Genomic DNA, 15,430 nt, shown 5'->3' with positions numbered 1-15,430 from the left:
ACACACCACACCCACACACACACACACCTAAAACCTGCCCCAGCTAAGTGCATGAGTGAGTAAATGTTGCAACCATGTGATTTAGAGAAGCCTTTCGTCTGGCCAACCCAGTCCATATCAAGATCACTGACATCAGGGGTAATGCGAAGTTGAAAGGGGAGCAGCTTTCCAAACTGCAGATAAATTCCCTTTATCAGTCTCGCTCTAAAACCCAGTCTTGTGTTAATGTGGAATGTGGACGCAGAATAGAGTTTGTATTTGAGTCTCTTATCCCTATTACATAACTAAAGTAAATGGAGAGTTGCATACTCTGGAAGTTCATGTGAATGAGGTGAGGGGGGGCCCTTTATGTTTTGCATGGATTGCATAGAATCTCAGTGAATACACATTTACTTTGCAAGTTTGGGCCACATTCAAATTATCTGAAAGTAGGTCACATGGCACGCTGCACAGCATTTTCCTTCTTGAAATGACCAAAAATGTAATGTTATTCCTTTGGTTTTTCCTAAAAGAAAATGTGTGAGTTTAACTAAAATATTTTTCGTATTATGATTTTAGAGTAGAATAATGTGAACTACTATAAACTTAATAAAGCCCATTAAAACGTGATATTACCTCCATTCTTGTTGAACATGTTGGGTTCAGGGAAAAGTCATGATGGTACAGTTGACCAACAGAGAGGATGGGACACATTCATAATACAAATACCTATTTCCTCTGTCTTAAGTTTTCGTTTGTTTTGGCCTTGCTCACTCATCACTGAAATGTCCAATGTTGATCGAGAAAGCATTTTGAAGGATATTTGAAACAAATCCATCAAATAATCAAGATACACACATCCATCCATTAACATCCACAATCAATAACATACATAATCAGTGTTCTATTTTGTATTTATTTTAGAAAACATAATTTACAATGTGTGACACAAGGACAAAACAGAGATCATGGTCAAATAAACATTCCATAATATACATAACTTCATGCTTACTAGGCAGTAGGTTGATATACGTAACGTGGTGACTGCTTGCTTGTTCGTTTGTTTATATTTTTATCAGTAAAATACAGTATCTTGCTTTGCCTTAAATTATAATCTCAGTTATGGGTCGACATCGCCCTCTAGTGGCGAATTGTAGATTTGGATCTGAACCGTCCACCAATCAGCTGCAGGTATCAGCACAGTGTCGTATCATTGGCCAGTCCGTAAAAGATGTAACATCACCTCCTTCTATTGGTTCTCCTTCCTCGTAACGTGTCATAAACAGTGAATTCCGGATCGTGACAATAATTGTGAATTAAAACCTGATAAATAAACATATAATGAAGCCGTAACATATTGTAAGTACTTTGATTTTGAGGACGTAAAGAAGACATGGAGGTAAGATGAAGTCTTCTTGATTTGGATTGTTTATTAAATCTTACTAGCTAACGTTAGCTTACTAGCTGTCAACCAGTCAAAGTCCAGCAAGTAAAACATAAATATTTCCCGAAGATATGCAATATAGAAAGTTTGCCATTCGGTTCTGTGTAGGGCATTTAACATCGAATATTGCACCATAATGTGATGTATTTCTCCAGAACTAAGGTACAGCAAAAGCAAAAAAAGTAGCTAATACAATGTATTATTTAACTTTCTGACTTCAACAGAATATTCAAAGCCTTCCAATTGACATACAGACCAGCAAGCTTTTGGGTAAGGCGCGAAAATAAAACGAGTTGCTGTTTATCCATATGTTACTTTACGTATGTGCAGTGGTGGAAGACGTGTTCAGAACATTGAGTAAAAGTACTAATAATGTGAAAACACTCCACGACTAGTGACTTCCTGCATTCAATACTTCTTAAGCCAAACTGTGTAGCAACAACATATTTCCCTAAATGCTTATGTGTAAACTAAACTCTTTTCATACCTTTCACCAACTGATGCCTGCAATCTGAATCAGATGATGCCAGATGCACGGTTATTACTGATGTTGAATCATGTGTCCACAGACTGGCTGCTGGACCGTCGTCACTGCAATCTGAAATGGCAGACTGCAGTGAAAGAAATCAGAGAGAAGATCAATGCTGCCATTCAGGACATGCCAGAGAACGAGGAGATCAAGCAGCTCCTCTCCGGCTCCTGTAGGTCCATTATAATCCCAGATTGTGCCTGTTGTCTATTAACATCTTTTACATTGAAGTTACAGAGATGAGCATCCATTTTTAGAGTTGCAACATCAAAATATTTGTTTTAATACTTTTTGTCATGCGACAGATGACGTATATGTTGCAGCTTTAGTCCTCGGCTGTTTTGATAAATGTTTTGTTGTGCAGTAAAGGGAACTTGTGTTCAGTCCTCCTTCCTGTTCCTACTCTGTATGAAGGCTCTACATTTTATTGACAGACATTCACTACTTTCACTGCTCGAGGATAGTGGAGCTACTGAAGGGAACTGAGGTCTCCTCTAAGAACATCTTTGGCAGATATTCATCTCAGAGGATGAAGGTGAGCAGATTCGAACGAGCTGCTATTGTCCGTTGGAGTTCCCAATTAGTACCGCATACAAAGAGGGGCTTTCTTCGTGTTCTGTTCCTCTGCTCTAAAACCACTAAAGAATCCTAACATTCACATTTGAATTGTGTTTGTTTTGACAGGACTGGCAAGAGATTGTGTCCCTTTATGAGGTAGATAATATCTATTTGGGTAAGTGTATTATCTTTATGTATTTTTCATTGTATAATATCTGTATGCACTTTTAGACTCCTCTGTATATTATAAGGTAGGCAGGCTATTTTAGCAATCAAATAATGTAAGGTCTTTGTTGCTGCCGATCAAATTATGCTACACTATTATAGGATAAATCGTCAAAATTACATAAGACTATAAAAAAAATTATTGCATGTATAAAGTTTTTTATTTATTTTATTTCAAAGATGGAAATAACAAGAAAAAGTAACTAAAAAAAGAATAGGCGTAAGGCAGAAAATGAATTACAGTGTTAATTTATTTTATGCATGAACATGGTCTTGCATCAGTACATGATTTACTCTAAAAATAAATATACTTTTACAAAAAAGAAATGTTCCCTTACTCCTGATGGATTCTTTATTTTAAACCCACACAACTGGGTGAACATTTGAAAGGCCCGGAGAGATTATTATGGATCTAATAAAGTCTTTTAAGGGATGATGCTGGGATTATTTGAGTCCAGGAATAACCTTATCGTACCCTCTGATCCCATTAAAAGTTGTTTAAATTAACCAATGTGATCCCAGCGGAGGTGGCCAGCTTGCTGAGTCGCAACGTGAGCTATGAAGGGCCGGCTCTGAGGAAGCAGCTGGCCAAAGCTCAGCAGCTGCAGCAGGAGCTGAGCCGGCGGGAGGTGGACTGCCAGAGCTCGGCCGCAGACCTGAGGGAGCGCTACTACACCGCCTGCAAACAGTACGGCATCACGGTAAGTAGAAGAACATTAGAACTCACTGTGCTCTGTGTAGACATGCTTCATCCTGATGACTGTTTCTCCTCTGGCAGGGAGAACATGTGGCCCGGGAGCTGCAGGCGCTGGTCAAAGACCTGCCAGCGGTTCTGGATCAGGTTGGGAGGGATGCAGCGAAGTTTGAGGAGCACATCAAACTTTATACAGCCTTCACAAACTTTGTATGCGAGTGGTGAGTATAGAACAAAACACAGTCCTACATACCTTACATTTTTTCCAGAATAACTGTTTTTATTCACATACACACATCCCTAGTAGCAGCAGATAAAACATTTGCAGCTCCTAAAATAAAATAAATGTTTTGTCTGTTGCTTATAATTAAAGAAAACAGGAACAGCTTTTTGTTTGTCACAACCTCACATCTTGTCATCTGTAGGTCTGAACCAGTCCTGCCCATGCTGACATTCGCCCAGCAGAAAGGGAACGCAACGTTTTATGAGTGGAGAACGGGGAACGTCCCCACGGTTATTGAGAGGCCAGTTGTGGAGGAAGCACCTTCTGAAACAGTCACAGACGATATGGTGGGTCCTAATGTCTCTATACTGAGTATTAATAAGGGGATACATGCAGTTGAGGCCACAATGATTAGCCCCCCAGGAGTTATGGAACATTTTCCTAAAATTCTTCCCAATGTTTCCAGCATAGATAAAACTTGATATAATCAAACCAGTGCTATATAGTAGCTTTTGGTACATAAATAAGTTTTCAGGCTTGCTTTATATCAAATATAGTGAAAAATGGGTTGGTCAACAATATTAGCTTTTCAAAAAACACACCAAATCAACCAATCAGCTTTCAAACCACACCTAATCAACCAATCAGCTTTCAAGCCACACCTGAGCATTCAATCAGCATAAAAAGGACTCCAACAAACTATAGGTTACTTACGTAACCCCAGTCTCAGAGTAACTTGAAATGAGATGTCTCACTATGGGATGCGCCTCATCGCGGAGCATACAGAAGCATCAATCTCATTACGCCAATCCTGATTGGCTGGTGATCTTGACGTCAGCATCAGGGAATTCACCCCCTATAAGTAGCTTGCGCCACGACGCATGCATAATTAAAAAATAAGCACCTCTTCTCGCTTCACCATAGCAAGGAGGGCCGTCTGGTGAGACATCTCACTTCATGTTACTCTGAGCCCTTGGGTTACGTAAGTAACCTATAGTTCTCATTCATAACACTCCGTTCGATGTCTCACTATGGGAAATTGTAGCTCCCGTATTGCCAGACGAGCTTATCTCGAAAATCACCAAACCGACCAGAACTTTAACAGGTAGAGTCCCGACTCAACAAGGTGCCCAGCACTGCTTGAGTCAAACTGGGAGTAGAACGTCCAGACTGTTAAAAGGCGGACAAAAGTGAGCGGCGAGGACCAGCTCGCCGCTTGCACCAATGTCTTGGATGGGAAACATCCTGGACAGACCCCAGGATGCAGCCAGACCCTGAGTCAAGAGAACTCGCGAACCCGAGGGTGCCTGCGAACTCTGACTCGTATGGGCCCCACAGCAATTGCTTCCACAAACAGTGGGAGAGCTGTTGCTTAGTAACAGGCTTGCCCTTATAAGGGATAGCCCAGGACACAAGGGGCTTGTTCATTATGACGAAGCACCCCTGATCTGTCCCTGTACGTGCGTAAAGCACGGGCTGGATACGGCAAATCCTGCCGCTGTTCCCCAGAGGAATACAGTGGCGGGGAGGATGCCTCAATGTCAAATATGGTACCACTCACGGGCCAGGCCCATAGAGCCAAGCGCTCTGGGTGTGGGTGAAAGATCCCCCCCCCCCCCGCTTGGGACAGTATGTCCCTGCGTAGTGGGAGCTGCCATGGCTGCCCGCACAGCAGCTGATATATCTCCGCTAGCCAGTACATAGCGGGCCAGTGCGGAGCTATCAGAATAAGTGTGTGGCGTTGCTCTCTCACTCTGGCCAGAGTTGGAGGTATCAGAGCCAGGGGTGGAAACGCGTACAGAAGGCCCGGGGGCCATTCGTGCGCGAGTGCATCCACGCCTAACGGTGCATTCAGATCACGCATCGAAAAGAACAGCCGACACCGAGCGTTGTCTTTTGATGCGAACAGATCCACCGCGGCTCTGCCGTAACGCACCCACAGCTGGCTCACAATCCTTGGATGCAGAGTCCAGTCTGCATAAAGTGGTGCACCTCTGGACAACAGATCTGGCCCGAGGTTCATCACTCCCGGTACGTGCGTCGCTCTCAGAGAGAGGAGACGTCTACCGCTCCATAGGATCAGTTTGCGCGCCAGTGTGTGTAACTGGAGAGAACGCAAACCCCCTTTGGTGGTTTATATACGATATTGTGGTCGTATTGTCTGTCCTCACGAGGACGTGATGTCCCCTGAGGAAAGGCAGAAAGCGTCTTAGGGTGAGAAACACCGCTAAAAGCTCCAGGTAATTTATGTGCGCCCGCTGGAGGTCTCTGCTCCAGAGACCTCCAGCGGGCGACCTTCATAAATACCTCCCCAACCTGTCAGACATGCGTCCGTGGTGACCACTTTCCGTGAAAGGACAGCACCCATGGGCACACCTCGTACTAGAAAAGTCGGGTGCAGCCAGTGGCGCAGTGCCATTACGCATTTCACAGTAACCATCACTCTCGCGCCATGGCGCGCAGGGTTTAGTTTTAGGGCGGCCACCCAGCGCCTCCCTCATGTGTAAGCGTCCCAGTCGTACAACCAGGATGGCTGACGCCATGAGCCCCAGCAATCGCAGGCATGATCTGAAGAGAACATGTTTGCGCAGCTGGAAAAGAGCGAGACAAGCTCTGAAAGCTTTCACTCTTTCCGCTGACAAGCGAGCTGAAAAGGGCACCGAGTTCAGGCGTAACCCAGGTTGTGCTTTACGAGGACATTTGTCTGCGTAACAGCCTCCTGCTCCGACTGTGCAAGAAGCAGCCAGTCGTCCAGGTAGGTCGCCAGGCGAATACCCTGTTGTCTCAACGGGGCTATCGCGGCTTCCGTACATCGTACAAACACCCTTGGACTGAGAGACAGACCAAAGGGGAGTACCCCTGAAATGCGAATCTCAGATATTTCCTGTGTGGGTAATATACTGGGATGTGAAAATACGCATCTTTCAGGTCGACTGATGTAAACCAGTCATTTTGTCGCACGAGCCGCAGCAGAGATGTGTGAGTGAGCATTCTGAACTTATATCCTTTTAGATATTTGTTCAGAGCCCTCAAATCAAGTATTGGCCGAATTCCGTTCCCTCCCCGTTTGGGAACGAGGAAGTACTTGGAATAGAAGCCGCCCTGACTCTGCTCGTACAATAGATATAGCCCTCTTATCTAGGAGTGAGAGAATCTCTTTCTCCAGAATGAGGGCTGACTCTTCTCGGGCCTGCGAGTGCAGAATGCTCTCAGAAGGGGAACAATTGACGGGCTGTTTATTGGTTTTATTGATTTTCTTTTCATTTTTTTGAGCTGCGCCCTCGGCCTGAAGCCTGGATGCGTCTGCGGCAAATGTTTTATAGCAAAATAATCAACAAATGTGTGACATGTGTTTGTGCAGACTTGAGGATGGTGTTGAGGCATCTCTCGAGGCGGCGGGAACACATTCAGAGCTGGGGAATGAACTTCCAGCTCTGTCACAGAGGGGAGAAGGAGGGGCTGTCACGCCGCTCGCTTCTTCTTCCTCGACTGCTGGCCGAAATTCTGGGTTGGCTGAGCCTGAGCTGCAGCCGGAACCGGAGAATGTCTAGGCCAGCTTGCCCTCGGGGTGGGCTGCGACCTCTGCGTCTTCGGTGCTTTAAACCAAGCAGAGTTCGAGGCAGCTTGAGCGAAGGACTGCTGCTGCGAAGGCAGAGGCTGGACCCTTCGAGGGAGGCAGAGGTGGAGTGCCTCGTCCTCCTTCTTCTTCGTCTCACACCTCCTTTGCATGGAGGCGAGAGCGGAGCCGAAAATTCCCTCGGGAACGATGGGCATATCCAGCACATCCTCCTTTTCCCGGTCTGGGAGGTTGGTGAGGTTGAGCCATCTCGCTCTTTCCTGCACCACCATGATCCCCATTACCTTGCCGATGTACCTTGCCTGGACGGCGCAGTGTTGGACACGGAGACAAATGTCCGTGACCGCTGCCATCTCGTCCAGAGTGGCTGCCCCCGGGTTACCCGACAGGTCCTGGCAGAGCTCCGCTTGGTAAGCGGTTAGCAGCGAGGACACATTCAGGACCCTGGCGGACAGCGCTGCAGCTTTGTAGGCCTTTTCAGTCATTGTCGACTGAAAACGGTCCGACTTTGCTGGCAGCGTGGGGTTCCTGCTCGGTGACGGGCCCACCTTCGGTAGGAGGTGGGCCGCTACCAGCGGTTCCATGGGCGGTATGCGGAGCAGGCAGAGCTTCTCCATTCCGTCACAGTATAGGGAGGAGACACCCTGGATTGGGACCTTGTTGCTGAAGGGCCGGTCTCTCCATGAGACCGACACCTCATCCAACATCTCCGGGAAGACCGGAAGGAGTTGCCTCTTTTTCCCCGCTGCTTGGGGAAGATGTTTTCCCTCGTAGCGGGACCTGGAGGTCTCCTTGGCCATTTCAGGCCACGGGACGTTGAGTCTGGCCGCAGCGCGTTTACACACGGCCTGCAGGTCCATGCTCAGACCGGGCGAAGCTGGTGTGCTGTCGCCCGGGAGAGCAGCCCTCGCTCCAGGCTTTGCAGCCTGAGCCGATGACATGAGTCCTCTTCCTGTTCATCCGACTCGGACAGGAGGAACGCCGAGGCGTCCTCTTCTTCGTCCTCATCGTAGTCCAGCTCGAGGACATCCTCCGCGGGTGAGACCATGGTGAGGTGTAACCGGGAGCCCCAGCTTGGTAAAGCGCGGGGACCCGTTCCCGCGTGTCTTGCCGTCACCGGGTCCCGGCCTGCCAGGGCGCGGGATTCCGGTTCTGTAGCCATCGCAGATAATGAGCTCCAGACCGACACGGAGAGGGGTTCACTCTCTGTGGCGGACGCCCCCGTGTCTTGACTGCCGGCCGGCGGGTCCGTGGACACATGGGGGGGTCCTGTTCCGACAGGCTAGCTTGTCGTGCTAACCGCCGGCGGAGGCTCTTTACGGTGAAGCGGACACAATGTCCGCACGAGCCGGGGTTGTCGATAGCGCCTCGGGCGTGTTCCAGCCCAAGGCAGGACGAGCAGACCTGGTGTGTGTCTGTGCCCGCAATCTTCAACCCACAGCCGCAGAGTCGAGCCACCGAGTCCCTGACTCCTCTGGTGTGAGGGAGAGGGGCGTCCATCTTGTTCGCCTCGTGGCGTGGAGAGGGCCCGCTCTAGACAGGTGGGACGGGAGAAAAGATAAAACCACCTTGTCCTTAATCCAGAGAAAAGGACGGTGTGGGTCTTTTATTCCCGGAGAATACTGACTGGTGTGGCAGTATGCTCTTTTAATCCTTTCTTCCTCCGTGGAGAAGAGAAAAGAAAAACTTCCTCGCTACCGTGGTGTCGATAGAGAGGGAGCGAGCTAGCAACAGGTGTGCTGCTAGCTTAAAAAAAAATCAGACCTACCTTACTTTCTCGGGGCGAGAAGGGCGAGGTCGATTTTAATACTAACTGCGTTAGTACTACCGTCTTCCTGCGAAGCAGAAGGAGTAGCCGGCGAGCGCCCGTCGACCAAAATGGGTATTTGGGTTCAGTCTGTGGACCGTTAAGCTTGTCCAGCTACTGTAGAGATGTGCTCTGAAGCGAGAAGAGGTGTTGGAATGACGCATGCGTTGTGGCGCAAGCTACTTATAGGGGGTGAATTCCCTGACACTGACGTCAAGATCACCAGCCAATCAGGATTGGCGTAATGAGATTGATGCTTTTGTTTGCTCCGCGATGAGGCGCATCCCATAGTGAGACATCGAACGGAGTGTTATGAATGAGAACAGGCACTTGAATACCTTATTGAGAGGGACTATACTACTACTCCTACTCACCATGCCAAAGACAAAGGAAATCAGTCTTGAGCTCAGAAAGAAGACAGTGGCGGCTCATGATAAGGGGGAAGGCTATACTGCTATTGACAAGCGCTACACAGTGTCTAGAACTGCTGTACGTTGCATCATTGCGAAGTACAAGGAGACTAATTCTGTAAGAAACAAACTTAGGCGTGGTCGAAAGCGCAAGATTTCAAGAACTCTGGAGAGGAAAATAGTCAGAGGTGTCATCAAGAATCCCCGGACATCTGCCAAGATGATTGTTGCTGACCTGGCCTCTTCTGGAGTTGATGTTTCAAGGAACACAGTTGTGAGGGCTCTTCATCGTGGTGGGCTTCAGGGCCATCATCCCAGAAGAACCCCTTTACTCAAAGAGCGGACTGAGGTTTGCCCGGGAACATTTGAAAGGTAAAGATGAGTTTTGGAAGTCTGCGTTGGTCTGATGAGACTAAACTGGAACTGTTTGGGCACATGGATGTTGCTCATGTTTGGCGAAGAAAGGGAGAGGCCTTCAACCCTAAGAACATATCATGCTGTTTTGCAGCCTCAGGCACAGGGAGCCTGTCTGATGGACAGATGTGTTCATGATGACTACACACTGTACAACACACAGGGAGCCTCAGGCACAGGGAGCCTTGTTCAGGTGCAAGGCATCATGAAAAATTAATATGAAAAAATCTGCTCTTAGTCTTCACTTAGGTCGTCGCTGGGTCTTCCAACAAGACAATAGAGGCTTCTCAATACTCAAATTTCCCCTCCTCGACTCCTCGGTCCTCCGGTAGTGACCCGGAAATGAATTTCAGCACGCCATTTTGAAGGACGTCTCATTTCTCTAAATGCACACCGAGGATCGAGCGTCGAGGAGGCTCTCTGGAGGAGCTATAACCGAGGATACACTGATGGTTCCTCCACGGCTCCTCCACGGATGCATTTCCGGGAACGGTGGAGGCGTGACGCACGGCCGGACTTATCTCAGCCAATGACAGCTCTGCATGCATCCCCTGGATATTATTTGAGAACCTGCTCTCATCGCAACGCGATGTTTACAGTGAGAACAGCTGTGAGGCCCGTGCAGAAAGCAGAGCAGTGTGTAAAATATATATCACTCAGTATTAACAGGCCTACTCTCTTTATTTGCTTTAGTTTAGTAGATATCTACAAACAAAGAGTCGATATTTTTCTAAAACCATTTAGTGCTTTACATAATAAAATACACAACGGCTGTAGCCTGATTATGCGTTAGGAGCTGTAGGTGTGTGTGGTACAGTGTGTGCGTTGTACTGTGTGTGTGTGTGTGTGTGTGTGTGTGTGTGTGTGTGTGTGTGTGTGTGTGTGTGTGTGTGTGTGTGTGTGTGTGTGTGTGTGTGTGTGTGTGTGTGTGTGTGTGTGTGTGTGTGTGTGTGTGTGTGTGTGTGTGTGTGTGTGTGTGTGTGTGTGTGTGTAGGGTACAGTATGTGTGTGTTGTACAGTGTGTGGGGTACAGTGCGTAGATGCGGCGGACAGACGGGTCTCAGTTGGTTTGGTGTCCTCTGCTTACTTTTAATACTTGTAAATACAACTTTTGGCCCGTAATTTCAATTCCCCATTTCAGCGACCAGAGAGGGGGGGGGGGGATATATGTCCAGTCTCTGATTGTGTTACGTTATTATGAGAGTGCTTTCATACTTTAAATTGTATATATTTATATAAATATATTTGTGTGTGTCTGCATCTTAGTCTGTTATTGTCTCATTATACCGCACTGTGAATCAATCAAAGTAAATATATAAGTCATCATGAACACATCTGTCCATCAGACAGAGGGCTGCTGTGCCTCCTGTCATCATTAATGGACGTCTCTTTAAAAAGACCGCTCAGTTCTCGTTTCTCTAACCGCCTGCTGCTTCCCCTCCTCTCTCCTCGGTTCCCCTCCTCAGTCCTCCGCTCGCATCTCCTGTGGGCGGGACTAAGTCTCGAGGATAGGAGTCGAGGAGGGGAAATTTAAGAATTGAGAAGCCTCTCATGATCCAAAGCACACATCAAAATTGGTCAAGCGGTTCCTAAAGGACACCCAAACCAAGGTGCCGGAGTGGACCGTACAGAGCCCAGATCTTAATCCTATTGAGAATCTGGCGGGTGCTCAAAAGTGAATGTCCATGCTCGGAAACCACGCAATTTGGACAAGCTGGACCAATTTGCAATGGAAGAATGGGCCAAAATCCCTCAAGAGACCTGTGCCAACCTAGTAAAGAACTACTCTAAGAGGTTCTTGTCAGTTGTGGCTCAGAAAGGGTACACTATTGACTATTAATGGCCTGGGGGCTAATATTTTTTACCAACCCCTTTTCACTATATTTGATATAAAGCAAGCCTAAAAACTTATTTTATGTTCCAAAATGTACCAAAAGCTACTAAATAGCACTAGTGAATGTTTGATTATATCAAGTTGTATCAATGCTGGAAACATTGGGAAGAATTGTAGGAACATTTTCCATAACTCCTGGGGGACTAATAATTGTGGCCTCAACTGTACATAATAGAAACTTATATTACCACCTAATGAGGGTTGTCAAACTTAATCTCAGAGTCCTTTCTCTTGGGGCAGCTCTCTCCTACTGCAAGATATTCAACAAATAACATCATTTATAATTATATTCATAAGTGTACGTTTGTTTTAATTCAATATTCATTTGCCTCACTGCTGACTTAAATGTTTCTGTATGGTCTTTGAAAATCCGCTTCAGATTGACTGGGGTAACTTTGGCAGTGGTGCAGACACTCTGGGTGTTACCGCCGCCATCACAGTGGAGGATGGAGCTGACTATGGCATCAGCCTGGAGACCAGCGCTGAGGTAACATATCTGCATTTTAAATATACAGTACTCATTTTATCATACGCATTATGTTACTCAAATGATAACATGTACATATTAATTTGAATGTAGAACATTTTCTACAGATAGAAAATATTAATGTGGTTTACATTAATCTAGCTAAAACTATGTAATTGATACTATTGGGAAACACGTTACATTTACTCTTTTTCTAGATAAATAACAAAAGATAAATAGCCTAAGTATAAAAAAACATGTATATTATACTACAATACATACCAGAGTAAATAATAATACTGCATATATAGGATCTGCTATTAAGTGTGTTAAAATGCAGAATTATAGAAGAATACAAGTAAAAAAAAGAAAATACCGTATAAATGAAGTTCATTTATCTTAAGTATGGATAGTTTGGTTGAAGGATTGAAGATGTGCATATACAGAAGTCCAGATCCATCTTTAATTGTCTCTTTCTTATCATTTGTTGATTGATCTGACAGAAAAGGGGGTTACAAATCACATTGAGATTACACATCATAATAATAATTCAAAATATATTTCAGCAAAGGCAGTCATCTGTGCATAATTAGGCATAAGAATGTAGAACTAACTTAAACAAGTGCAATTTAAACAGTTCAGCAAACACGGATATCAACTACGTAAGCTGTTAAATTAATAGCATTTATAGCAAAGGAAACTCACAGATCATTTACGCAGGGAAACAGTTGGTGTGAGGCTTCCACATGAGGCTTCTTTGTTCAGGAAAGGATTTGCCACAGGTGAGCTGGCTGCCTTTAGATTACTTAGCTCCGCCCCTCCAGGATGGCAAGTAGAGGAAGATTGGACGGGGATATTCCATACAGTAGTAGTATTAAATGGAAAGACATTTGTTCTAAACTGATCCCAACTCTGACAATTCAACAAATATACACTTAAAAGCCTAATGGTGTTAAAAGCAATGAAAAAGAACACATTTGTAACATTTTGCTTTTGGAACTTCTGCTCTAATATAACAACTTGTACCTGCCTCCCTTTAACAGGACACTGGTGGCATTGACTGGGGTGACAGTGAAGCAGCTCCCATTGAAATTGAAATTGTTGATGCAGGCACAGACTGTAACTACTTTTCCCTTATAAATCAACATTATTGCTCAGCTGTTAACATTTCTGTTTGCTAAAATAATGTTTGTTAACTTGCAGGTCCTGAGGGTGTGGCACGAGGTGAGGATGCTCTGAGTATCCTGGAGAACTCTCAGTCACGCAGCGTGTTCATTGATGAGCTCACGGAGGTAAAGACTGCTGCCATCTAGTGTTAAATAACTCTTCAACAACCGTGAATCCCCTGATTTACTTTTAACATCTGCAAATATAAAAAAATCACTTATTTGGAATAATGAGTTTTAGAATCACGATTTTAAAGAAATTGACCCTTCAATAGAGTTTTATTTGTCAGATTTTTATAGATCTTTTATTTCACGGTCAACTTGTATATTTTCTACTTTTTAATGCTGTTTTATTTCTATTTTGAGATGTTTACATTTTTGAATTTTTTATTTCTATTCTTTTAATTTGTACTTCTGTGCAATGCTTTGTTTTTTATGCTGCTGCAATGCAAACATTTACCAATTTGGGATCAATAAAGTACATCTTATCTTATAAATGGCTTAAGACGTAAAACCCATCTATAGAGAACTGGAATGATATCATTTATGACATTTTGGAAAAAATCACCATCTCTAAGAGCCTTGGGGAAATACAATTTGCCCTTTTTTTTATTTGAAATGGTGTATTTCTTAATCGCAAAATCAAAAACACCCCATGTACTACTTTTGAGTTCAATCATTATATTGTATAAAGCTTAAAAGAGGAATAATGCTGTAAAAGTAACAAACTAAAAATAATGATTAAAAAAACATGGCCTTGGGTGATCAAAAATAAAGGAAACAAATTCAAATAATAAACTGAAAGGAAAATAAATTTGGATTACGTCATCTGACAGATCTAGCCCCAACATGTGATACTGGTTTCATGTGTTTGTACAGCTGGAAGTGTTTTTAACCCAGCGCATAAGTGAGATGGGAGAGGAGGGAGATGTGGTGGCCATGAGCCAGTTCCAGATGGCCCCTTCTGTCATCCAAGCTCAATCCCGTGAACACGTGCGGGGGATGCTGTCAGAGGTGCGGGACCTCCTGGGCCGCCTCACCTCCCTCCGGATGCAGCACCTGTTCATGATCCAGGCCTCGCCACGGTACGCTGAGCCCCATAGCATCTGCTTCAGTCAGCATAAATCAACACCTTCTCATTTTTCTTACATCTGAAATGTGTTGTTTAGGTATGTTGAGCGTGTGTCAGAGGTGCTGAGGCAGAAGCTGAAGCAGGCAGACATCCTGGTCCTGAAAGCTGCCTCAATGGTTGAGAGGAGACAGGAAGCTCTGGAGGAGCAGTCCAGGCTGGAGCCTCGTGTCGACCTGCTGGCAGGACGCACCCGGGAACTCCAGAAAATGGTATTGGATTACACTTTCAGTTTATTTTTATGTTCACACTTCAGTTCACTAGAAAGAGAAAGTGCTGTAGGGTTTTTCTCCCCACCCACATCACTGGATCATTAGATCTATCTTGACATATACTGTAATAATGAATATTGTCGTCATTAATTCTGATTTGTTTCTTTTACAGATTGAAGCAGACATTTCAAAGCGATACAACAACCGGCCTGTCAACCTAATGGGGGTTAATATATAGTGGACGTTGTGACATTTACTAAAAATCTTTTGTCATGATCTATTCTCAGAAATAAAAGTGGTATTTAATTGTAATTTATTACGTCTTGTGTGGATTCTTTACAATGTCTGGATTAACACTGAAAATATTAATGAAGTAATGGATCATTCATTATGTATGAAAAAACATGAAGAAAACTTGTGGATGGAAATATTTCAAACAAAACAAATACATTGACAATTGCTTTTCAACATTTCAAATAACTAACTTTATTATCTGACTTCTGACTACTGTTAAAGGATTATACAAAATGTATCGTATATTACATATACAATATACATATTTTAAACGTGTTATTTTGTGCTAAATATCTTAGTGAGACTTTTTCAGTAGTGGACAATAATTAATCACATTAATTATAGTACAATTTTGTGGTGTTTACATGTATTTACATTTATTGTTATGCTATTTTATACTTTACCACAT

The 15,430-nt window shown here is 44.6% G+C and overlaps 1 protein-coding gene across 2 annotated transcripts; it reads left to right on the top strand.

The window, feature by feature from the left end:
- The first annotated feature begins 1,225 nt into the window (after positions 1–1,225).
- Positions 1,226–15,043, top strand: cdk5rap3 (CDK5 regulatory subunit associated protein 3). Of its 2 annotated transcripts, XM_034108134.2 has the most exons (14): positions 1,226–1,378; positions 1,648–1,693; positions 1,993–2,124; positions 2,387–2,487; positions 2,637–2,685; positions 3,258–3,436; positions 3,514–3,650; positions 3,855–3,999; positions 12,134–12,241; positions 13,264–13,339; positions 13,424–13,512; positions 14,266–14,471; positions 14,556–14,727; positions 14,900–15,043. In XM_034108134.2, the coding sequence occupies exons 1-14, from the start codon at positions 1,373–1,375 to the stop codon at positions 14,963–14,965; spliced, it is 1,512 nt and encodes a 503-aa protein (XP_033964025.1). In that variant the 5' UTR covers positions 1,226–1,372; the 3' UTR covers positions 14,966–15,043. The 2 variants fall into 2 exon arrangements, with proteins under 2 accessions (XP_033964025.1, XP_033964026.1); XM_034108135.2 differs by lacking the exon at positions 1,648–1,693.
- The last annotated feature ends 387 nt before the right edge of the window (positions 15,044–15,430 follow it).

This window comes from Pseudochaenichthys georgianus, chromosome 19 (assembly GCF_902827115.2).
Source record: "Pseudochaenichthys georgianus chromosome 19, fPseGeo1.2, whole genome shotgun sequence".
NCBI lineage: Eukaryota > Metazoa > Chordata > Actinopteri > Perciformes > Channichthyidae > Pseudochaenichthys > Pseudochaenichthys georgianus.
The sequence above is the reverse complement of the archived record's forward strand: the minus strand, read 5'-3'. Positions and strand labels throughout refer to the sequence as shown.

What these genes read in the sequence shown, in the direction of transcription:
- cdk5rap3 (XM_034108134.2), top strand. An exon ending in ACAGACCAGCAAGCTTTTGG is followed by an intron (nt 1,694 to 1,992) that starts GTAAGGCGCGAA and finishes ATGTGTCCACAG; the next exon opens with ACTGGCTGCTGGACCGTCGT. An exon ending in CCCGGGAACTCCAGAAAATG is followed by an intron (nt 14,728 to 14,899) that starts GTATTGGATTAC and finishes TTTCTTTTACAG; the next exon opens with ATTGAAGCAGACATTTCAAA.